This window comes from Pygocentrus nattereri, chromosome 21, assembly GCF_015220715.1.
Source record: "Pygocentrus nattereri isolate fPygNat1 chromosome 21, fPygNat1.pri, whole genome shotgun sequence".
Taxonomy (NCBI): domain Eukaryota; kingdom Metazoa; phylum Chordata; class Actinopteri; order Characiformes; family Serrasalmidae; genus Pygocentrus; species Pygocentrus nattereri.
In genome coordinates, this window is record NC_051231.1 from 27,424,771 (window position 1) to 27,450,693 (window position 25,923).

The 25,923-nt window shown below is 39.5% G+C and overlaps 1 protein-coding gene across 1 annotated transcript in view; it reads left to right on the forward strand.

Moving 5' to 3' along the window:
- Positions 1-21,767, forward strand: part of nampt2 (nicotinamide phosphoribosyltransferase 2) — a 29,451-nt gene extending 7,684 nt beyond the window's left edge. Inside the window, exons 4-11 of the mRNA XM_017711752.2 lie at positions 60-188; positions 2,166-2,324; positions 10,236-10,366; positions 14,411-14,636; positions 16,151-16,270; positions 16,858-16,998; positions 17,131-17,256; positions 18,617-21,767. Coding sequence (XP_017567241.1) covers positions 60-188; positions 2,166-2,324; positions 10,236-10,366; positions 14,411-14,636; positions 16,151-16,270; positions 16,858-16,998; positions 17,131-17,256; positions 18,617-18,790 — 1,206 coding nt within the window. The 3' untranslated portion in view covers positions 18,791-21,767. The remainder of the gene's footprint in view (positions 1-59; positions 189-2,165; positions 2,325-10,235; positions 10,367-14,410; positions 14,637-16,150; positions 16,271-16,857; positions 16,999-17,130; positions 17,257-18,616) is intronic.
- The last annotated feature ends 4,156 nt before the right edge of the window (positions 21,768-25,923 follow it).

Here is a 25,923-nt window from a genome sequence, read left to right on the forward strand (position 1 = left end):
GTCTTGCTTGAGCTTACGCCTGGCTGTGTTTTGTTCCCCTGTCTAATTGTGTCTGTCAGAGATACGACGGCCGCCTTCCGATCCGCATCAAAGCTGTTCCTGAGGGTAGGATCATTCCCAGGGGAAACGTCCTCTTCACTGTGGAGAACACAGACCCGGACTTCTACTGGCTCACTAACTATATTGAGGTATTTCTTTTAACTTTTTAAAATTCTAACTGAGGACAGTTTGGTATGAATTTGCTTGTGCATACAGTAATACTGTGCAGAGTTACAAAGCACTTCATTTATTTAATTTCCAGTCAGGAACAAGTTGTATAATTTTCAGTGTCGGGGGGAATAAAAAAAAAAAACAGTTTTTCTCCACTCTTTTGTGTATCCTGCTGCCACTTAAATCCTACCATTTTTACAGTCTTTTACAGTACATTTTACAGTCTGAGAGCTGGCTATTACTGCTTTGCAACATACTTTGTCCATTTGTGTTGGTAATACTATGGCATTTGGTAATTGGTGCTGTATAAACGTCCATTAATTAGGCTTCTTGGCTTCAGAACACCAAAGAAGTAGACTTTGGACACTAAATATATCTTGACTTATTGACTACACGTGACATTGATTTTTCACTTGGCTGTCATCCATTTTGTTAGTGTGTGTACCTCTTTACAATATGCTACTGAATGAAGACCTGAGGGATAATATATATTTCTGTGTAAAAAAACATGCCAAAACTTTATGCTTGTAATGGTCATAACAAATTATTAGTCAGTAGATTATCCAGAATGAAACAAACAGATAAATTAACTAATGGGAAAGCTGTTTTATTTATTGTTTTTAAATGTTGATGTATAACTTTCAAACAGCGTGTTACAGAAAGAGTGAGTAATACTCAGTATTGATGGCTTCAAACAGTTAAAAAACATCGCCAAGCTGGTTTGTGTTTAATATGTGTTTAATTAAAATTTGGACTCTGACCAGGCCAAAACTTTCACTAAAACCTTTAGTGTTTTGGGTTTGGCCTATTTTTGGGCGGCACGGTGGCATGGTGGGTAGCGCTGTCGCCTCACAGCGAGGAGGGCCTGGGTTCGATTCCCCGGCCGGGCGGCCAGGGTCCTCTCTGTGTGGAGTTTGCATGTTCTCCCCGTGTCTGCGTGGGTTTCCTCCGGGTTCTCCGGTTTCCTCCCACAGTCCAAAGACATGCAGTCAGGCCAATTGGACATGCTAAATTGCCCCTAGGTGTGAGTGACTGTCTGTGTCTGTCTGTCTGCCCTGCGATGGACTGGCGACCTGTCCAGGGTGTATCCTGCCTTTCGCCCGAAGACTGCTGGGATAGGCTCCAGCATCCCCCCGCGACCCTGACGGAGAAGCGGCTTAGAAAATGGATGGATGGATGGATGGATGGTTTGGCCTATTTATTTGCACTGGAGTGTATATTTACGTATAATGCAGTAGTCATTACATGCAATGTTGCTATCTAGAGTAGAAGTATTTTAAGCCCTGTGTCTTAAGCCTGGATTGTGTTTCATAAAGAGATATTTCTAATGGCTCTTTTAAGTAGAGCTAGACTGATATCAGTGTAGGAGAAACTTTCCCCACACATAGTTAACAGTCTGGGGATTTTATAAACATGATGGTGCTGCAGATTGCTCTACATCGGAGGTTTTCACTATGTCATTGTGCAGGAGGACAGTGATTCAGGCTCTGTTGTTGTCCAACATGCTGTTGGCCACTGATACGGCCCCTGAAACAGCTCAAACAAGCTTGATTAGAATGATGGGGTCAGTGAAGATGAGGGTATGACCTGGATGGTGGGGTCCTCCAATTGCAGTCCCAGAGGGCAACAATATTGCACAGTATATTGTTTCTCTCAGCTCAAATCTAGCTAATGGACTTGGCTATAGAAAATGTGTTGGAGCATCTTATACAAAAAATAGTTCTATCCACTGGCTGTAAGAGAGAAGCCTCCAATGCAAGGAATAAACCTACAAGGTACAGTAAGAGCAGATAAACATGCAAAGTTTGTGTGTGTGTATTAGTGTATTTTAATACAGTGATTTGCTGCGTGTCTTTAAGATGACAGCTGATGTAATCAGCAGGGGCTAGGAAGGTTTCTGCACACATTAGGCTCTTGTTTCTGACGCCTGTGCGACATGTGATCTTTGTCCTCAGACTATGCTGGTCCAAATGTGGTACCCCATCACCGTGGCAACAATCTCCAGGGAGTTCAAAAAGATCCTGGCCAAGCACCTGAAGGCCACATCAGGCAGTCTGGAAGGGCTGGAATTCAAACTGCATGATTTTGGTTACAGAGGAGTCTCCTCGCAAGAGGTGAGAGCGACCACTAACTGTGATTACACAAAAACCACGATAAAGCCTGAATTTCTCCTTTAGGATCAATTAAGAATGTCGGTGTAACTGATTAGCCACCTAATTTTCAGATAGCAGCCTATAATGCACTTGCTAGACTTGACAATTAGTGTTGCAGTGATTGGTCATTGAATGTTTTCGGTTATGGAAAGAAGCTTTTACTTTGTTTACATACAGTTTGAAGTACTCTATTATGCTTTATGATGCCAAAATGGTACCTACTGTCATCCCAGTAGATTGCAATACACTGCAGGAATGCTAAGAGCTGATGATGCCTCTATCGAAATTGCTTATGACACAGATAGATGGAGTAAGAAGAAACTGCAGAAAAGTTGTTTTTCTGATTAATCGATTTATCAAACAGCAGTCAAAAGATTAGCAGCTTTTTTAAGCATGTATCAGAGGATGAGGAGTGGCCCATGATTGGGGAAAAATGAAAACAATAACAACATAATTAAACAAATATTTAAACATCCACTGTGGAATGATGTCCCTGTTCAATCCTAGAGCAAAGCAATCTACGCTTATGACCTATGATCTTACCATTTAATTTATTACTAATATAAGTCTACAAGGGCATGAGCAAAAAATCATAGTTTAATATTTAACCGGTTTTATTAACCTTTATTCAGACAAATCATCAAATGTCTCCCTCATGCCGTCGTACACAGCAGAATGATTACTCAGCTCCATTCCAGCCCTGGCACACAGTAACGACCCATACTCCTCATTCAGGATCTTTAAGTCTAAGTGCAGGCATCAATATCTCCTCAGTGCCTTAAAACATGGTGTCCTGTGGGAGCAGTAAAATTACAAAGCCATTATTTGGCCAAAGGGAGAAAAAATATCAATTCATTCAAACACAAGGGTGTTCCACCTCATCAAAAAGGGATCAGGGATGACCTTTTTCTTCATGGAGGAAAATGGATTCAGACAGGTAGGCCATGTCTACACTTCTCCATTTTTAGGGGGAAAGCCCAGCGGGACCTGCTACAGTGTTCTGCAGCTGTCAGTCATGCCATTTCTAGGCCAATTTGAGCATTGTGGATGTTACCGTGGTGATGAGGGGGTGTATGGAAAGATGAGTGCCTGGCTGTCTGTGAAGGAAAGGTCAGGTTTGTCCCTGCTAGTCTGTGGCACAGCAGAGGCCTGGTTCAAGTGATAATCACCATGCCTGCTTTTTTGTGCATTAGGTTTTGTGTATATGTGTGTGTGTTGCCTGTAATTGGGCCTGAAATTTTGGACCAAGCCCAAATATAGCTCAGAACTGCCAGAACTGCCAGAGATAAGTCAACCCAAGTTTAGAATCCAAACTTGTCTGTAGCCCAACAAAGTTCTCTTTTGTATGTGACTGTAACCAATTTCTGTCCAATCTCAACAATAGCCCATCAGATTTTTACTGAACCCAACTGTGGCCTGACAGAGTTGTGTCTGATCCCAGATGTAGCCTAACAGAATTCTGTCTGCACCCGACTATAAGCTGATAAATAAAGTGTAGTCTCACAAACCAGACAAGTTAGCCCAACAACCTGTGTCTGGGCCTGTTTGACCCAGATTGTAACCTGACAAGATTCTGTTTGTACTCATTTTTAGTCCTACAAATTGCAGTTTGAACCCTTCTGTAGCCTGTATAAATCCTGTTTGAATCATTTTTAGCACTACAAAATTCTACTTGAACCTGACTGTAGCTTTACAAAATTATTTGAACCAGTCCTGTAGAATTCTGTGAACCCACTTGTAGCCTGAGAGAATTCTGTCTCAATCCATATTTGGCCCTACAAAATTGTTTATTTTTAGCCTGATAAAATTTTTTAACCTGACTTTAGCCTGACAAACTTCTGTTTGAACCCATTTTAGCCCTGCAATATTCTGTTAGCCTGATTAGGGTACTTTGTACCCTATTAAAACCTGACAGAATTGTGTCCAAAGCAAACTGTAACCCCTCAAATTTCTGTCCAAACCCGACTCTAACCTGATAAAATTTTGTTTAAACCCAACTGTAGGCTGTCCAAATCCTGAACGCAATCTGAACCGAGTCACCAATGTGATTGGATACCAAACAAAACTTCATATTCCTAATGATCAGCTGTCATTTCTGAGCACCTGCTTCCTTACATAGCCTCAACAACATCCATCATCAGATTAATCCATAAACAAATTAAAAAGTGACTCACTTGATTATCAGCTGTTTAGAATTATGTTTAAATTTCGCTTTAACAGATGTATTCAGCAGTTACAACATTCAAACAACAATATCCAAACTTTTTAAAATCTGGATAATAGTTGTAACATAGTTATATCAATACAAATTGCTCAAGTGAGTACAAGTTTAAAAACTGTTGGGAGAATAAAGTAGAGAAAAAATGAAAGCAGGGTAGATATGGGCCAAGATCAGTAATAGGTGGGCAGTGAGAATCCAAACATGAGAGCTGAACCTGATCCGAGGTTCAAAACTGCCAAATATCGATGATATCCGAAGCTGGTGCGAATAGTCGAGTCTTGTCAGGCTTGGATAGATATTTCAAGATTTAGCTGTATATGCAGTGCAGTGAGAGCGGGTATATCTGTGAGACACAGCTAGAACATGATTGTTTTTGACACAGCCTCGCTGATCTGCCCTTTCGGAGAAATACCCGCTGGTTGAAAGCTCTGAACGGTGGAACTGCGTGCAGATGGCATGACACACACTCTGATGGCTCAACAAACCAAAATAGCTATGAGCAAGAGAGCTCCAGTGGAACTTCATTAAAGAAAGTACTGCCGCAACTTGCTAAATAAGCTATGCACTGTGGACTTTGACAGTTTATGCGGAGTAGTTTTTGGCCTATAGCCTAACACACTTGCGCAAGATATCGGCTTTCTAGTAGAGACGCAAGCCTTTGATCTGCAATGATATAATAGCATGTCAATACCTAAGGCCCTGAAAATCAAGGCATGAATACACACTGATATATTGTAACATTCCTGCATTCTAGTTACATTGCAGCCTATTGAGTCACCCTAAGAGCTGCAGCAGGGATCTTCATCTAAAAGAATCATCCTGTAAAGACAAGATTGAGCGCTTTATTGAGCTTCCTGAGTTCGATAATGAAATGGTTTCTTGAGGAAGAATGTGATTGCTAAGGCTGCAGTCATTGACTTTAGCCTGAGGTGTGGAGGATTACCAGTGAAAGCACTCTTCTTCCTTGCTGGTTGCCATTAAGGAGTGCTAAGATGATGCTCTTGGATTGCCAGCTTTCTATGTGACCGGATTAATGGTGTGGTGGAGAGATTAATGGTGCCAGACTGAGATGATGAATTCCCCAGATGGATCGGCCTTTTTCTCTTTCGCTAAATCATCCCCAATCTACTGACATCTTCAGTGAACAGAAAGCTCAAGTAAAGACTGTAGGATAACGAACCCCGGTTTGATACGAAAGCCCTAAAAGGCAGTGGATTCAAATGTGTAGTTGTTTGTCAGTATCACAAGGAAAAAAAACTGCTTTCCCAAGATAATGAGAGAATTATCATGAGAGAGGAACCTTCTTGGAACATTTCTTGACATAATAACATAAGTTAGTTTGAGCTATCGAATAAAAGCAATATATGTAACAATATCAGTTTTAATGTTTAGCGTTCTCTCAGTAGACTTATGATATAATGTGTGATGTACCGGTGGGGTTTTCAAACTAATTCCACCAATTTTTAAGATTTCTGAGTAATTGAATTGGTGAGGTGTACATAACGTCATTCAGAATGGTTTGATTGAAGGGGAAACTTTATTTATATATATATATATATATATATATATATATATATATATATATATATATATATATATATATATATATATATATACATATGTTGATAACGGTAAAATGGAGGTAATGAATAATAAAAAATCCTTGTTTCCAAATATGTTTAAGGACCATAATTATTGTACGACAACATTTCAGGCTTTAGGCAGTGAGCATTCATACCCATTTTATGTAATAACTTTCTATGATGTAGATTTCATAGGCATTTCATTCTTCTGATGTCTGGTTTCCAGTCGCCACCACTGTGAAAAATCTAGGTCTTTCCATATCCAACCACTCTGAATGATTTGGCTTGCATTTTAACTTTTTTTTAACTTTATCCTAACTAACTAAATGCAGAAATTAAAAAAAAAGGTAAAACTTTTCAAAAATTTCAGTCCTCTTTAATAGGGCTTTAGACTTTGTTAACTGAATCATTTTGTTTTTACTAGATCTCAAACTCGCTGCCTTATGTCATGAAAACAGCTTTTGTTATCTCGTATCTTGTCATTGTATGAAACCTTGAGAAAAGAAATGAACTCCTCGCATGACGATTTAGTAAATGTGTGATTACGTGGCTTTTTTAGGTAATTGAGGAAAGTAAGGCCCAATCCCATTTCTTATTTTTACCCCTACCCCTTGTTTCGAGTGTAACCCTCTGTCTTGAAACTGAAATCCCCCCCGAGGTGGTGACAAGGTTTTCCGGCCATTTCCAACATGCCGCCTCCAGCTGTGTTGAGCTCACTTGTGTGTCACATGACAGGACAGGTGAATCATATTTAAAATAATCAGGATGTGTTTTCCTGCTTTGTCTCCATACTATAGCAGTAATGGTACATCACACTGACATTTGCCTTTTATCTGAAGGAGACTGAAAAGCGTGGTGCTCGCTATTCATTCACAACTTCAGTTTTACGCATCAATCAATCAAGCAAGTCACCGAATAAACAAGAGCACAAACAAAAAACTACATCAATTCATTAATAGCTACTAGTGCTGCTCTGTAGGCGACCCTGCCAGTCTGCAGTGACAGCAGAGGACGGGAAAGTTCAGCTCCTCACTGCTTAAATACATTTAGGGCATCATGCGCCTCCATAGAGGGGGATGACATTTATTATCACCACCAAGAATTCTTCGGTGAAATGAAGCTGAACTTAGCTTTTTAATCACCAGCTTCATGATCGAATTTTCCCGTTCCACCTTAAATGATGCAGCAAGCTCAGGTACGGGAACGTAACTGCTGCACCATTTAAGGTAGAATGGGAAATTTTGCTAGGTAGCGGCCGAGAAAATCAGCGTATTACTATCGATTTTTATTTTCGTTATGAAGGGAATGACCATAAACCGCTATTATGATGGTTCTTACAACACAGCGGCTTTTTACTAGAGAAATACTCACATTTATGTGTCTCTTTGGCCGCTTGTGCAGCCATCTTGTTGATGAGTCACATAGCATTCTGGGAATTTTCTCATAACCCTCAGTTTGTAGTGCAGCCTCTGAGAAATCTCCATTTGACGGGCCATGTAGCCCTAACACTTCACCCTATCCCTCCATCTCAACAACAATCAGGACAACCCTACCCCTAGACGTGAACGTGCAAAACGGAGGGGTAGGGCTAGGTGTTAGGGGCAAGGGGTGATCTGTCCAGCTAGATGACTTGCTAAGTCTCTTAGCAAATTAATGATTAAATTAATAAACATTTCCCTTCCACACCTGCTATTAATTTTTGTTGATATTTGTTTTTTTTTGTTGTCACTTATTACATACAGATTTGCTCTTATGACTTCCATTCTGCATGTTGGTGATGTTGGTAATTACGTCTTTTAAAGGTCCTCCTGGCAAGTTTTTGAGTAACACTTGAAAGACTTGGACACTGTTTGTGCAGAGACAGGTGGTTGGTTGGGGAGGTGGGGATGAAAACCCCCTGCTGATTTCCTTTTTTTGTATTTGGCGCACTAAATGGTTTCAGGTCCTCATACAAAATGTCACATGACAAAAAAATGAAGGAACACAAACTGTTTTCAAATTATTGTTTCATTTTTATGTATCACCCATGTGAAAAAAGAAATTGCCCCCAACCTTTCAGCAGCAACAACTGCAGTGAAGCGCTTCCTATAACTGGAGGTCTTGCTGTGCAGGAATTTTGGCCCACTGTTCTTTGCAGAATTGCTTTAACTCACCCACACTTGGAGGGCTTCTAAGCATGAACTGCATGTTTCTCACCACAGTATCACATTGTCAGAATTCAAGTCAAGACTTGACCAGGCCTCTCCAAAAAGCAAATTTTGTCTCTCTTAAGCCAATCAGAGGTGGACAGAGGTGCTTAAAATTGTTGTGTTCTCTTAAGCCAGTTACCCTTGAGCTTCAGATCTGGAAAGGTTCTATTTCAGTGGCAGTAATCAAGCATGGGTTTGTCTAGTTTAATTGATCATGATTGTCAACTACATTTGATTTAAATCTTCAACTAAGGGGCAGTAACTTTCTCAAACAGGACTAGTTGGTTTCGGTTAACTTTTTTCTTAAAACAGTGACAGTATGCCATAGTAAAAAGAGCAAGAGCATGCGAACTGTAGTAATGTCACTACAGTTGTTCTTAACAAAATGTCCGGGGTTTAACAGAAATCTACGCGTGATCACAGTGCTAGATGAATGTGGAAGTGATGGAGACTGTCTGACAGTCTGACATAATTAATGTATAGGCTTTCTGTTTTTCCTTGAAGGACTGTAGGAGGCATCCTGGTATCTCTTGGTGGATCATATGTATAAGTATACACTGTCTTGACGATTCTAGGGAGGAAGGAATTGAGTGAATGAGGAGAGAGAGGACTAGCTAGGCTTGCCAAAAGTGCATGTATATTTAGAGCATTTGGCAGACGCTCTTATCCAGAGTGACTTACAGTGTGATCATTTTACACAGGTGGACAAAACTAGTGTTGGGAGTCTTGCCCACGGACTCTTATTGGTATAGTGTAGGGTGCTTACCCAAGCAGGGATTGAACCCCAGTGAACAATGTAGACGTTAGGTGTTACTCACTACACTATACCAACCTGAATTTCAGTGGGAAATATCTATAGTGGCTAATAAGCATATTGATTTCCTTATGTTCTTGTTCTTGAGGGGTTGAGAGGCTTTGCTTGCTATCAAATGTAATTTGTATCCCAGAACAACAAGCCTTTGGGCTTCTTCTGCCAAATGGCAACCACTCACCCTGATTGCTCTCACTTTACAGCACATTAACCAAGACTTACTCTCAAGCTGCTTCAGTCAAATCGGGAGGGATTTATGAACCACCCACTTGGCTTGAGACTGACAAACAGTTAAATTCACAAGACTGGCGATAACAAAAGCATGGAATAATTTGATTCTAATTATATTGCTCACTCTTAGCTCACTGGCTCTCATAAAAGGGTGGAAGGGAGACACGGATTGAACAGATTAAAGGATACATAAATAAATGGCAAAACGCATACACTGTAATGCATATACTGTGTAGCTAACATATTTTGTGGTGAGGAATGACTGTGATCTTCTTTTCTTCATGGTAGAATGTATTTATTTATTTCTGTGTTGGTGTTATAATTGGCAATAAGTGCCTAAGTTGGCCAAGAATGTATAATCTAAGGTTTTCATCTCTACATGCAAGTTTTCATTGGCAGAAAACACTGTTCCTTTGTAGCCAAGCTTAAATTTCTTGTTGAGCCAATAGTTGTAATAGTACATGGAAGCCATTGGTAGAACAGTGGACAATTGAGCGTTTTCTTAACTAAGCCATTTCTTGAAGATCTTGAATGTTTTTTCTTAAAGATGACTTTTCTTTTTGATTTGTTGATTTGATGATATTGAAATGGTTTTGTCTAAAATGTCTTCATTGTTCCTCTTTGTGGATGAGCATAAATACAAAACTCAAGCATATAAAGAGAATTTTCATATTGTTGCTGACAGTGTTTCAGCAGCAGGATATAGATGTTCTGTTTCATAAAACAGCACTGCTACACTAAATTAGCCTCAGCATCCATCAAAAGAGCTCAGATTTGATGTAAGGTCTCTATCTCTGTAATCATCTCTATATCTGTCTGTTTTTATTTTCTTTGCAGTCTGCAGCACTAGGAGGAGCGGCTCACTTGGTCAACTTCTGCAGCACAGACACAGTGGCTGGACTTCTTATGGCCCAGCGTTACTACAACTGCCCTATGGCTGGCTTCTCCATTCCTGCTGCTGAGCACAGGTAAGGTGCACTTTCTCGCTCTCTGTCAAAGCTACATACATATCACAGCCTCAGTAACTGAACCTGCTTTCCAAAACCAGAACCAAGATCACTCAGAAGACTATTAGAGCTGCACTGATGCCACTTTTTCCCTTCCGATACCGAGAATAGATTATTTAGTATTGCCCTATACTGATACTCTATCTAACCTACCTAACCTATAAGTCCTGATATTTATACAATTACATTTTTAAAATCTATGCTCTGCATCGCAAATAAAACACACATTTGGTTGGATAACATTTACTTGTTGGATTAGATTTAAGTTAAGTGATACTTTTTAAATCCCACAAACGGGGAAGTTCCACCTCCGCATTTAACCCATCCATGAAGTGAAACACCACATACACACTAGTGAACACACACACTAGGGGGCAGTGAGCACACTTGCCCGGAGCGGTGGGCAGCCCTATCCATGGCACCCAGGGAGCAATTGGGGGTTAGGTGTCTTGCTCAAGGACACCTCAGTCATGGACTGTTGGCCCTGGGGATCGAACCCGACAACCTTCCAGTCGCAGGGCCAGTTCCCCAACCCCCAGCCCACATCTGCCCCATTTATTAGATAAGAACACTTTTGTTTATGTACTGTGTATATTTAGTAGTATTTTATATAATTAGTAATAAAAAAAAAAAGTAACAACTTGATGTCATGTAAAATATTTTTATTGTGCAAAAAAAAAAGCTTCTTTGGGTCAAAAATGGAGCTGAATGTTGTTTCACAACCTTTTCTGTCTTAGTCCCCCCCTTCCCCAGCAACCCTGTAAATATGGCAGAAGTACTCCCTCTTCCATAACAATCCCAAATGTGTTCATTAAACAGATAACATATTGGGTATTATTCAGTATTTAATATAGTATTAATCTGAATGTTGAGCGAATTTGCTTCTGTCCATAAAGCAGAGTTTGTAGTCCTATTTATTTTCCCTTTTATTAAGTTGAACAGGTTCACATAGGTTTTATAGCTTACTGTTGTACTGTTAATGCCACCTGGAGCATGTATGAACCACTTCTTCATTCTTTGGATCTAGTTTTGCTTTGTAGCCAGCTTTTGCACCTCTTTCCCTTAGAAGTTGTTACAACTAACACATTCTGGTGTGAAACACTAGAAATCTCACTTATAAAGAACCAGAAAGACAGAAACTGTTTGAGCTCTGATTGACTAAGCTTTTTTTATAGGCATTGTAAAATACTCCATATACACATACACGAATGAATTTTGTATTAATACAGTACGTTACTACAACCTCCAGTTACAGTGGTTTTTACCACAGTTAAGGGGGCTTCACTCTGTATACTAACTGTAGTAAAATCACTGATCACACTGAATTGATTTCTTCTGTGTAACTTATCCTGATTTAGTCATCTTTGTCTTATTTGTTCGAGCGTGACCCTAAAGAAGATTCTGAAATAGGTCAAAATAAGGTCTGTCAGAATGTATTGGTTACTTACGCTATTTTGTGTCCAATTTTCATCACCATCATCATCCAGTGAGAGCAACAGTGCCTGCATGTTCTAACCAATGAGTATATAAAACATAAGGCAGAGACCAGCCTTCACTCATTTAATTTCTGGTCAAAACTATCGTCAAATAGAAGTTCATTTTTCCAGAGAACTATTTAAGAGATAGAAGATAATCAGGCACCACTCTTGCGTCAGATCTGAAAAAATCCAAATATCTTTTTTGTGAGAAGGCACCCCAAACCTATGGGTCTGAAAGGTTGTGTAGCTGTCAAGAAGCCTTTACTGAAAAAAGAAAATGGACAAAAAGAAGAGAATTTGCAAGTCAAACAAAGAAGCTGCAGGAGTTCACATAACAAATGACTGACCACCCCAGAGCCCAGACCTCAACATCAGGGAATGTGTTTGAGATTGTGAGAAGCAGAAAGTGGAACTAACTTCTAAGATTGAACTTTCGAGGAGTGGAAAAATATCCCTGCAGATTTCTTTTAAAAACTAAATGCAAATAAAATGGAAGATGTAATAAACACAGAGTGTGGATAAACATGTTTTTTCTTTCGTGCTTATGCTGTGATAATTATATATAATTTGTACTTGATGTCTGTTTTAATGAGTACTTTAAAAAATGAGAGTTGGTGACTGACTGACCTTTGCACAGTGCTTTATATCATGTGTATATAAAGTCAATTACAACTCCTTTGTGATTGTAGCCCTCTCATGTTGCTCATACATCTTGTGAATTATTACATTGGCGTCTCTCAAGGCAAACTGTAACTTTTTCTACTTTGCTGGTGCTTTTGTTAGTTACATTTGTGCATTATTTGTTACGTTTATAAATGATATTTTTTTAACTATATTTGAACGAAAGAGCTACAGTCCCAGTAAGTTTTTAATGGTGTTTTATCATGTATAGTTACTTTTGTGAGATTTTGTACCTGATCATGACTGAGCTTTTCATTTGCTTTTTACTGTCAGGTTCTATGTTTTGTTTTGTTCATATTTCTTTCCCTGGTAGCTGCTCACGTGCCCTCAAAGGTACGAGAACCCTTGGTTCTAAATCACCAAAGTAGATGACATTCACTTTATTTTCTATCTCGCTTTCCCTGACTTCCTCAGCAACGTCCTTGCTCCTGTCATCTAATTCTCCCACCTCCTGGGCATGTAAACAGCTGTCAGAACATCTGGCATTGACTCAGCAGCTTCCTCTGGTACTATTGCCCAACAGAATATTCACACTGATTCACTTTCATTTCTTGAAGGAAAAAAAAAAGCCAGCAGGCTAGCTAAAGAACTGACTCACTCTCTTCTTCATTAACTCCTCAAAACAGCGCTGAAGCTCAGCCAGCTCATGTGATTGCATTTAAGCACAGAAGCTGCTCGGGCAGGCTAAATCCTTAACATGTGTTTCTTACGACTTAAAGAGTGACCTAACCTAACCTCAAACAAAAAAACTTCCTCTCTTTGTTTGTCTCATTAAACTTCACAAATGAAGTATTCCACTTTTTTTACTAGATGGAGTATTCCACTCTACTGGGGGTTCCTAACCTTTTTAACAATGCAGACCGATACACAGCTCACAACCCTTCTCACAGACTTGAGGGAGGTGAGGGGTTTCATCATGTCCTAGTAAACCCACTATTTTGCACACGCTTCTGTTATGTAAAGCGTAAATAGGTTGCTGGGCACACACCGTATAAAATGCTGTATTGATTAATATAGGAGGGTTTGTATACATCATTTTGTATGGCTTGTGTTTTAGGGATGCACCATATGTTGTGGGAAGATAAACAAAAATGTCTGTTTATTTATGTTCTGGCACAAATACGGCACTGCTTTTGATTTAGTCCTGAACTTGTGACTCCTTTAGACAGATTTCGTCCAGTCAGTCGTGGGCTGGAGGTTAGAGAACCAGCCTTGTGAGCAGAAGGTTCGATCCCCAGAGCCGACAACACATGACTGAGGTGTCCTTGAGCAAGACACCTAACCCCAAACTGCTCCCCAGGCGCTGCGGATTGGGCTGCTCACTGCCCCCTAGTGTGTATGTGCTCACTAGATTGTATGTGGTGTTTCGCTTCACGGATGGGTTTAATGCAGAGGTGAAATTTCCCTGTTGTGGGACTAATAAGGGTCACTTAAACTTATTTAGTGTTGTTTTTCACTCCATATTTTCCATGGTTGTTATTTCTGCCACAGTATATGCAGTGTCCTTTTTTTTCTTGGTATCATTTTGTTCTTCTGTGTTTTTCTGTGTTTACAAGCCCAATAAAATGGTTGTTAATATTTTGTTAAAAATGTAAAATAATAATATAATGATATAATAATATAATATATAAAATAATTTTAAAAATTATCATTTACTCCTTTACTGGAGCCTGGTTCCATTGACAGATTTATTTAAGAATCATGAGCATTGAATTGCCATAAGGTCTGTGCTTTCTGGATTTTCAGTGAAATATTATGAAATAATGGGGTCTCAAGACTACCACTCATACAAAGCTCAGTTTCATGTTCTAATGTAATTTGTATTTGTCCATGTTTCTGTGTGTAGCACCATTATCTCCTGGGGTCGGAACAGAGAAAAGGAGGCTTACGAATACCTGCTGGACCAGTTCCCCACTGGTCCAATGGCTGTGGTCAGCGATAGCTACGACATCTTCAAGGCCTGCAAGCACATTTGGGGTGACAAGCTGAAGGAGAGAGTGATGGAGCGCAGTGAAGACTCCATGCTCGTCATCCGCCCAGACTCGGGAGACCCCACAGAGACGCTGTTGGGGGTGAGTGCCACCTGTAGGGGGAATGAGGATCACGGACCAAATCTAGTCCTCTTTCTCACACAGTAGATTCCTGTGCTTATGAGTGTCTGTCTTGTGTTACAGCCTGGTCTGGATTCAGATTGTAAATGTACTGTTGTTTGTCCAGTACTGTTTATTTCATGATTAGTCGGGTTTATCATTAGAGGAAAGCATGGCACGGCAGTAGGCAGTTGGTTCCATTAGGCCGACCTTCTAAAATATGAATAGAACTAAAAATAGTTTTGAAACCTCTTGTCGACTACAATGACATACCATATATTTATAAGAACAAACATCTGCAAGAATTAAGAAGGCAGTTGTTTTGTTCATGTTGTCTAAGAGAAAGTTTAATACTTGAGCTTTAGAATTTATAATTTTCACTAGCTGGTCTTTGCATATTTAGCTTATTTTGTCAGTTTTCTAAATTATGTAATCATGATCATGTCAAACGTAGCTCAGTCAATCAGCTTTTAGATATGGAATTTTCTGTTTAATAATTAATATTTTGAAGGGCTGTGTCCTTGATTTAGGCTTGCCAGTTAATGATTAATCAATTACTATTGACCGTCATTTATCATGTGAAAGAATTTGCCATGCCAGAATTTCTGGGCCAGAGTTTCTGCGGGGATAAGTGTTTACCCTCATCTAATGCTTTGAATTCAGTTCATGAAGGTCTTGCTAATTAGCTGATGAGCTGAATCAGGTGTGTTTAATGAGGTAGCATGCTGAAATCTGCAGTGTTTTGGCCCACCAGGACGGGATCTTGACACATTTGTCTTTGACAGCCAAGGAAGTTGTTTAAAAGTGTTTATCTAGACAATAAGCTACTATGCAATACTATGTAACATTAGAACAGATACAGAAAAAAAACATAAATATGGTAAAACACAGCAAAAAGTTAGAAGAAGATAGAAGAAAGCAGTTTCTTCAAAATGACTACCTTGGAAACTGTGGCTAAAATGATTTAGTTAAGGAGAAATGAATGGGATTCATACTGGATTAAAAGCACAGAACTCACTGTTAACTACTTGAATTGCACGACCTCCTCATGTAAATTGAATCCACATCACATGGATTGCTCTACCATCAGCCCCTTACATGAGACTTGAATTACGAGCCTTCAGAAGGCAAACATTTGTCGTAAATCAACATGGTCAGCCTTTAAGTTCACTACAGGCCATATCTGCTGCATGTGCATATCTGTTTTAAACACTAGGAGCAATTTTAGTTTGAGAGTCTGTCACTTAGGCCTCCTTTCCAAACCTCCTATTTGAGGCAGATAGAGTGAGCAGTTCTTTTACAAGAACACCATTCCTGAAGTTTCTTGCTGTATGATAATGTATTGATTTGTGGCTGATCGCCTTGCATTTTCGTTTAAATTGGATTTAGCAGTCTGGACAAGAACAACTTTTTTTTTCCTTCTTTTTTTTGTGTTATGCAAATGAAAAAAATCACAGCCCTTCTCCCTCTGTCTGTCTGTCTGTCTGTGTCTACAGGTGATAAAGATTTTAGAAGAGTGTTTCACCTGCTCTGTAAACTCTGTAGGCTATAAGGTGCTTCCATCATATCTGCGCATCATTCAGGGTGATGGCATAGATCTTTGCTCTGTTGAAAAGGTAAGCAAATCTGATCTTTTCAAATCCGGCCTGAGCCACTTTGGTGTTCCTAGATTGGATACGTAACTGATTTGTGGTCATCCGACCTTAATGTGGCGCTCAGATCGGATTGCTTTTTCACCAGTGCGCACGCCAACGTTCAGCGATACCATGGCAGCAGCGGCAAACAAAAGTTAAAGTCTATAAATGGTGGAAAAGCAACATATCTCACTTTTTTCGCCTTTATCTCACTCTAATAATGAAGCTGAGAGCTGAACAGAGTTAATTATCTTCTCAGCAAAGCTCGTTCTGCTCGTTACTGAGTAGGATGTGCGTATGTGGGTCATTTAAGAACCCCAGTTTGTTTGAATTAATGAGAGATTTGAATCACTTACCGAAATGAGTGTGAGCCACTGTGTCAGAGAGATTGGATTTGAGCAATGAGGCTTGTAATGTGAACATAGTCAAAATGACTGTGCATGGTAATCGGCTGTATTACAACTACGCTGAAAAAAGCTAGCTTATTCCTTGAATGATGCAATCTTTTGGAAAGCCATTGTATGCCGTGAGCTAAACTCCTCTTTGTTCTCTTGTGGGTTTGTTCTCAGATTCTAAAGAAGCTCAGTGATGAAGGCTGGAGTGCGGAGAACGTGTTCTTCGGCTGTGGAAGTGCTCTGCTGCAAAAGATCAACAGAGACACACTAAACTGTGCTTTCAAGTGCAGCTATGTGGAAACCAACGGGAAGGGGGTGAGTTGACTTTTCACTTGTTGGTAGTGGACAAATGAAAGTATTCCCATGATCCACTGATTTTATTAGTTAATTTCATAGAGGTATAATATATTTTATGCATGCTTTTGTGTCTTTTGTGCATGTTTGTAGATGGACGTATATAAGCAGCCAGTGACCGACCCATCTAAAGGATCAAAGCGTGGCCGCCTGTCGCTGAGGAGGAACTCAGATGGGTTAATAGAGACAGTGGAGAGGGGCGTGGGCAAACCGGAGGAGGTAAGAACGCTTCAGATTTACATAATTAACAAACCCCTGCTTTGTGAGAGAGGCCCAATCCATATGAATGCTGTTACTGACAGTAATACCAATTTAAAGGAGCTGATTTAGTTGCTTTTACCATTGATAACCAAATCTCAGGCAAGTCAAACCCCTTTTAGAAATAGAAGTATCATTTTAAAACTAAAAAGATGGAAATACCATGGAGGCAGTAGAGGCTTTATTGACAAAGAACATCCAAAATGTTTTTTCCATTATAGATTAACCCCTCCCCTTACATGCTCTTCTCAGCTGATAAATACAGTGAGTTTGCAGTATTCCTTAGTGAGAAAATCTCAAATTCATAAATTTCATGCCTTAAGGGAAACATAGGAAGCATTTTCCATCATAGATGGGTGGGTAACCCTCCTGCCACATGGTTCAGAAAGTAGTAGTTCTAATAAAGCTATTGATCTAAAATCACTTACCAAAGATATATTGCTCAAGAAATCTTCTGATTTCCTTCTTGATAGTTTATCTGCTGAGATTCTAGTTGAGATTTTGCTTGAGTAGCTACAGAGTGCATTACCCTGTCTGGATTTTTAGTGGTTCGGATCCAACTTACATTGAGACTACTATGTGATTTCTGGGTAGTTATGTTTACCATGCTTTATACAAGACCTTGTGGTGTTCTCCAAGGCTTAATTCTATTTAATATTATTTAATCTGTACATATATCTGCTTGTTAATGTCCCAGTGGAACAAAATACTTTGGGGTTTCAAACAGGTGGCTATATCTGAATTCCTGCTATAACTATTTTTATTTTATATGTGAAGCATGTAGACATTTCTCTAAAAGACATTTCTTTGAAAGCTATTAGCACACAAGTCACCTTAGCATGTGTCATTTAAAGAGAAGAAACAGTCATGAACCCACACCAGCAGGAGCTCACTAATGTACATGTTTGCAGTAACAGCTTTCAAAATGAGCAGTGAAATTATTATAACCAAAGATGAGTGACTCCGTGTTATATTATCTAATATGACATTTCATTAACAATTATATTAAATCAGTCAATGCAAACAAAGCATATAAGATAACCATATGGCACAGAAAGTTGGTCCAAGCTACGGTGTAATCTAAAATCTCAAGAAATAAATGTGCCAGTTATTTTGCGATACCTCTTAGGAACCAATTACCTTACAAATCACATAACAAATACATTAGCTCACACTTGTTAGGCCATTCCTAAAGAAATATATAGCATGTTATTTTGATCTATGGATGTATCACTGTCAGAATGTTGACATTCTGTCCTATCGTTGTTCGAATGCTCTCAACCAAGAGCTAATAGTAATATTATTTTTATCTGTGTCACAGGACATGCTGGTGACGGTGTTTGAGAACGGGACCATTCTGCAGGAGTACTCTCTGGACGAGATCCGGAAGAACGCCCGATTGTGGGAGGAGGATTTGAGTCTCTCCCAGCATAACCAGGATCACCCCACCAGCTTGGAGATCCACCAAAAGCACATCATGAACGGGGTGCACTGATTGGCACTGCGACCACACTGTTCACAAAACTGCCCCCCCCACCAACGGACCAACTAATTCTCATCATGTCTTCTGTCCATATATCAAAAGCAGACATGCACTTCAGCCATCACAGATTAGTAGACAATAACACAACTGACATTGAATTAGATTTTTATAACTTTGAGGTGTCTTCATACTATTAGCTTTGCTTGCCAGTTATTTATTAGTCCACAGAAGTTATTAAATGAGCTATTATATTAACATAAAAGTACTGCATTTATTTTGCAGTGGTGGAAAGAGAGTGGGGTGCTGTTAATTCAGAGATTTGAAGTAACAGTAATTAACCAAGATGGTTTTTCCATAATATATAAGAGGAGTTGCTGGCCAACTGTTTGGCTTATTTTATTCACTAATTTGATATCAGTGTATGCAACCTAAATTCTAACAAGCTGCTGCAAAGGGAGGGGGGGGGGGGGTTGAGGTGGAGGAGGACACTGCCTAACTTTTACAAAATGCCAAATATTGCTGTTGGTGCTTGGTTCAGTCAGAGGGAAGATGCACCAGTAGCGCATTAGCGGCAGGGTTGTTGTTTGTTTTTGTTTTTGTTTTTAAGCATCACCAGGGCGGTAAATGACTTAACGAAGGAAAAAATTATATAAGGGGATTTAATGATCACCTCAAGCTGCAGGTAGAAGACCTTGCTCCTTCATGCTGATCTCAGACCAGTAGAAAGGCATAAACTGGTCTCAGATCAGCTTAAAAGTAGGCCTGTCACAAACATGAAATGTTGATGTTTTATTGCCATATATATAATTAACAGTTTGTCTGTTTTGCTAAAGAGAGAATCAGTGCTGAACTGAGGCTACTGTTGTGTCATTTAAAAAGGTTCAAATTATGTTGTCTAATTTGGGAAATATCAAAGGATAGCCAGTGGCTGTAGATAATGAGTTTTATTCAGTTTAACTAGTACACACCGCTGTATTCTGTGCTGGATATTTTTTTCCCCTGAAAAAGTCAGAGGAAGCTGCTGCCATGTTTTCCAGCTAGTTGTTACTATTAAAGACATGACCTATGGATTTGTGCTGCCACCAAATTTAGTAAAAGGATGGTTGGAAACTAACTAGCGTTAAGTAAAGACTTTACACCCAAAGTATAAACCTGAGCAAATCTGGGGCAACACAGTCCTGTGGCTGGACGTTTTCATCTTTCAAATATTCCTTCCTCTTTCTTCTGTTTGACGATTCACGGCATTCGAAGGTCAAATGTAATTCTGACAGCCTTACTGTTGATACTCGGTAGGTTCCAACTCACAACGCTCAAATATTTCAACATTACTCACTTATGACATGTGAAGGTGTAATAGAAATTTTGTTGTTTTTTTTGTAGGACCCACAAATCCTGCTCTGTTTTTCTTGCATTTGCCTCAAAGCAACAGATGAAAATGTGACATGCACCCAATTTATGAACATATAATTACGAAAAACTTAAATTTAGGCAGCTGTATAACAAGTGTGACAGGGCTACTTTAAAGAGCACCCCCTCCTAGACCAAGCTTATGCATCTCTTATTAAAGTTTTCTCACATTTAAGCTTCTAGCAAAGACATCTGCAGAGGAATGTCAAACACTATATGTAAAACCTCGCTGATGTATAATTTTGTTATTTCTTGTACAAAGACTTGTACTCACAGTAGCCTGCACATAAATGATACCAAATGATCCTTTGGTCCAGTCCTTTGCAAACATGAAATTGCTGGTTAGGGCTGGACTTAACTGGTATTATTCTAATAATTTAGGAGAAAAACGAAATGGTGTAAACATTGGCTGGTGCACCAGTTGACTCAGCCACTGAGCATGTTGTGTAATAATGCTGCACAGAAAGAGACACTTTTTTTTTTTTTTTCCCCATCTCGCACTAAAATCTGTGAAAATGAGAATGATGCTAGTGTATGCGCGTGCGTGTTGAAATGACTGTCTTGAGACTTGAAGGAAAACGCCAACATTTCTTAACCCACTTTATACGCCACATCTGGAGCAGATCGTTGAGCATCACGGACAATAAGGTCAACACATTTTCCTGTGCTTGGAAAAGAAGAGAGCCAGTTAACTCGAAACATGCTCACAACGGAAGCCAGTTACTGGGAAAGTAAATGAAATGGTCATTTATTCCTTTCCCATCAAACCACAGATTAAAAGACTTTAATCTCAATAATTGAAGTATAGAAATCGAGTCAAAAGTGTTTGTAAATTAAGGTGTAAAATCTGTGTAATATGTTTTAGAGATGGGACTATTTTTAACAGAGGAAAGAAATTGTGGCGATCCGTTTCCAGCATAGTGATATGGGCGGAGTTTCCACAAGCTCTATTCCTTTAAAGCTGAGAGAAATGGGGCTGCCTGTGGCCCCATTGAGCTGCTGACACTGCCTTAACAACCACTCAATCTACGGTGCTGGAGGCTCCTCTCTCCATCGCTCTCTCTCGCTCACTCTCTTTCACTCTGTCTCACTCTCTCACTCTGATTCTCTCTCTACCCTCCACCCCATCCTCTGCATCTACCTACGTGTAGGTCACACATGAATGACTGCTCAATGAAAATATTCTTTCTTATTTGCCTTATTTTTGTCTGTCGGTTCGTCTCGTTAGACCATCGGTCAAGTTTAGAATGCAGTGGGTTTCATTTGCGTGTTTTCCACGCTTTTATCCTCATCCGTTCGGCAGGAACGGCAAATTTTCCTGTTTGATTTTGATCATCAGATATGAAGCAGTTGACCCTACCTCTTTTTTTTCTATGCCAATAATACTGTATATGAATCTAAAGTAATAATAGTAGTTACACTAAAGTTGCCATGTCTTATGCTGTTGTGTAAATACTCTCTGAAATTGTAGTTTGTAGTAATATTTTTAGCTTAATCACTTTTTTTCCCTTTTTTTTTGGATTTACAAGTGATATTTTGTATGACAAAAAAACAATAAATATGCTTCATTTCCTGCTCGTAATACTTCTTGTTTATCTTGCTTATAACTTTCTTGTATCTTATATTTATCTTGTACTGTTGTCTGATCTGAGATTGAGACCTACAGGGTTGTTACAGATTAAAGATAGTTTTATATTGTTTTATATTGAGGAGTGCTCTCCTCTAAGATGAAGGGGAGGATGATTTTGACTGCTGCCGCTGTTAGCTTTCTGGAATTTTCTGCTAGCAGTTCCTAATCAGATATAAATAGAGGGACGGCCTTTCGGCCAGCCCATGGACTACATAGCTGTCATGGCTCAAATTAAATGGCAGTACAGCTGGGGCTCTGTTAGGTTCTCTAAGAATGGAAAATGACAACATGCTCTTTGCCCTACAGCACGTTTTCAACTCCTACTGATTATCATGTCGCAGTATTTTATTTGTTAAATTTTTACTGGTAAGTCAAGCAAGCAAAGTTTATTTATACAGCACTTTTTTACAACAGGTGTTGTCACAAAGCAGCTTTACAGAACAATCAGTACTACAGAAAGAAAAGAAAAATTCGGGTCCAAGCCCCCATGAGCGTCGCCAGTGGTGACAGTGGCAAGGAAAAACTTCCTAGAAGAGGAAGAAACCTTGAGAGGAACCAAGACTCAGAAGGGGAACCCATCCTCCTCTGGTAGACACCGGACAGCAAACATTGTTACTATGAAGTATTATAGAACAAAGTGGGGGGGGGGAAGGAAAGCAGTGGCTAATTTGATTATGATTATGCAGCAGCAGCAGCGGTCAAGCGGATGGCTGGTGAGCAGTGGGCACCCAATCAGGGCAGAAGGGCCAACAGCATGAGACGCACAGGGTGGGCAGCTATTCAACTCGGAAAAGAAAGGAAGAAAACACAGAGTCAGTTCTGTAATGAGTGACTGATCACAGATTACAGTATAACAGAGCAGCAGAGACTCCAGCAGGTCTAGATCTGACAGGGAAGACTAATAACCGAATGCTACCGAAAGTCCACTTAGAACTTTTGTGTGAGTTTATGTACCAAAACCAGTCATCATTTAGATTTACATGACAATTTTCCATGTCCTCTAGAATAAAACAGGCTTTTTTTGTTACTGTGCCTTTAAGACTGATGTATGTAAATGACCTCTCTTCTGATTGGCAAAGCATTGTGCCATTCAGTCCAGACTGGAACACCCCTTATTATGTATGTGAAGGGCTCAAGAGGTGGACATATATAAACATGTTGGATTTTGTGACATCACAAAAACAATGATGAAAACATATTGCGTTACATACTACATCATACTCATCTGTTAATAAATGATTTTTTCAAGGCCAAAATATAAGTAATTGAATATCAGAATCAACTGTAAATCATTTCTGCGTATAGACTGTAAAGACTGGAGTGTGAATGGTGTGCTTAGAAATTTTAACAATGTTTACATGTTATGTAAATCTCTGTAATTAGGGAGGGGAAAAAAACAAAGGTCAAAGGTCAAGCCAAAGGTCAGGACTGTGCTCTAGGGGTGGGGGTAAGGGTGCATTCCTATTGGACAGTGCTGACCTAGGTTATCTGGTAATTGAGAAATAGCCTGCTGGACACTTGCTATGCTACACTTTCATGCTTTTACTTGTCTTCCATGCTCAGGTCACAAAGGCCTTGCCAATTAGCTAATGGGAATGAGACAATGTTGATGCAGAGAAAGAATCACTGCTTTAGAAGTCAGAAGGCACAAGCTCAGTGGTGGTAATGCATACATATGCATGGTATAACAACCCTGATACAAATACATAAAATACAATATAGGAAAATATTCCTATATGTACTGTAATACACTATATTTCCAAAAGTATTCGGTCGTCTACCTTCACACGCATATGAAGTTGAGTGACATCCCATTCTTAATCCATAGGGTTTAATATGATGTTTCCGAAATTCTGTAAAGCTGCTTTGTGACAACATCCGTTGTAAAAAGCGCTATACAAATAAATTTGATTTGATTTGATGTTGGCCCACCCTTTGCTGCTATAACAGCTTCAGCTCTTCTGGGAAGGCTTTCCACAATGTTTAGGAGTGTGGTTATGGGAATTTTTGACCGTTCTTCCAGAAGCACATTTGTGAAGTCAGACACTGATATTGGCTGAGAAGGCCTGGCTCGCAGTCTCCGCTCTAATTCATCCCAAAGGTGTTCTGTTGGGTTGACGTCAGGACTCTGTGCAGGCCAGTCAAGTTCTTCCATACCAATACCAGAACCGTTCTCCTGGCAACTGCCAAACCCAGACCCCCCCATGGGATTGCCAGATGGAGAAGTGTGATTCATCAGTCCAGAGAACACGGCAGTCTGCAGGCCTAGGGGCTTGGATTTACACACCTGTGGCCGTGGAAGTGATTGGAACACCTGAATTAACTGATTTGGATGGGTGAGTGAATACTTTTGGAAATATAGTGTATATGCACATTGATACTATAATATGCAATATACAGACAATATATGACAATATATTTCACTTTTATGGGGCATCCTGAATCTCATGAACACTGGACCATGCTACATATTCAACATGGTGTTCGTGTCAAGGCCTTCAGCTATTTTGATGCTTTCTGCTCATTTCGTCTTCAACATATCGCTGCTGTTGGAAGAAAACCTTGTATCTCTATTTTTGTAATTTTTCAGTTTTTGACATAAATTGAAAATGCATGTTGGAGAGGAGACGTCCCAAAATGATTTGGAAAAATGTCTGGTTCCATTGACATTACATTACATTAAAAATAAAGTATGTTTTTTTCTTCTCCTGTAAAGTTACCTTTTTTGGAGATACGACAATGTATTAACAGCATTTTGTCTACTTTTAATTCTGTACACTATTTAAAGGCAATAGCTCTGCACATTGTCTGAACATTTCTTGGCCAATGGACCAATAGAAATGGTCCACAATTGTTTGTAAAAAGGGGGCTTTCAGGCCTCAAACTGGAGTTTAATATGTTCATTTTTGTGTTATGTAATTCTCTGTAGTGCACTGTATCGCTCAGCCTCATGAGCTTGGCACAATTCATCATTTTGTATCATTTTCATTTTCCATTCATCAGTGTTCTCTCACTACAATATCCAGCATGCATTGTGCAAACATATCATACAACCATTGAGTATCCCTGTGGCGTCAACTTATCCTGTCTGCTAGCCTAACCACTGAGCTGTAGGCTAATAAATATATCCAAGATAGCATTAGCATTAGTCTTACCACAGTAGTTGAACAGAATTATGAAACAATGATTCTTTCTTTATTCTCAGCAAAATCACACCACAAACATGTTTTTTTACTCTTACAGTCAGAAAAAGGAAGCCAAACTGAGCTAAGGTTTCTAGATAATCAGTTAGCAAACTTGCTAACTTGCAAACAAGCTATTAGCTTGTAGTTCTCTAAATCTCAGAAGGCAATTCTGGCATTTGACTGACCTGTTCTCTCCAGTGAAATGGTGAATTGAAGACAGTTGCCACTGTTATGTAGCTGGAATTAGCCATTAGCCGGAATTCCTCCCACCATCAAGATACATCATCAAAAGAGAGTTTTCCTAGACTTTAAACCAGAAAATCTAAATCTAGAAACTACTCAGCTATGCAGTAGGGTGTGAGTAAGCATGTTTACAAGAGATGTAGTGATGGTTATATTTTTCATTTTGGCCAGAGTTTCCCTTTAATATACATTCAAGATAAGAACATCACTTCCTTCTCATTCCAGTGGTCCCGAGTTTTGTTATAACAGCAACACAGGGAAAAGGCTGTACAGCAAAGTGAGGAGAAAGATTTATTTTTACCGGCCTAATAAGGACTGTATGTTTTTTCCTGATCCTAGAGGACCACTGTGCTGAGCTTTTGATGTTCTGCTCTAATGTACCTGATTTAATTACCAAGCCTTTCGTCGGTGGAATCAGGTTTGTCAGGGTGGAGAAAATGACACTAACAGCCTTACAAACCTGCAGGTGAAATGCAGTATTTACACACCATTGCCTAACAGCATTACAAGGCCTAATAGTGTGTCCAGCTTCTAGTATTAGGGCATTTATTGAATTGTTATATTCTCAATTTGCCTGAGATAGAAAGAGTGAAGGGGTTGTGTGGCTTTGGCTTTGTCCTGGAGGACCTCTGCCACCTAGCTGGAAAAAAAGAAACTGACTACAGTCCAAGCTGGTCACA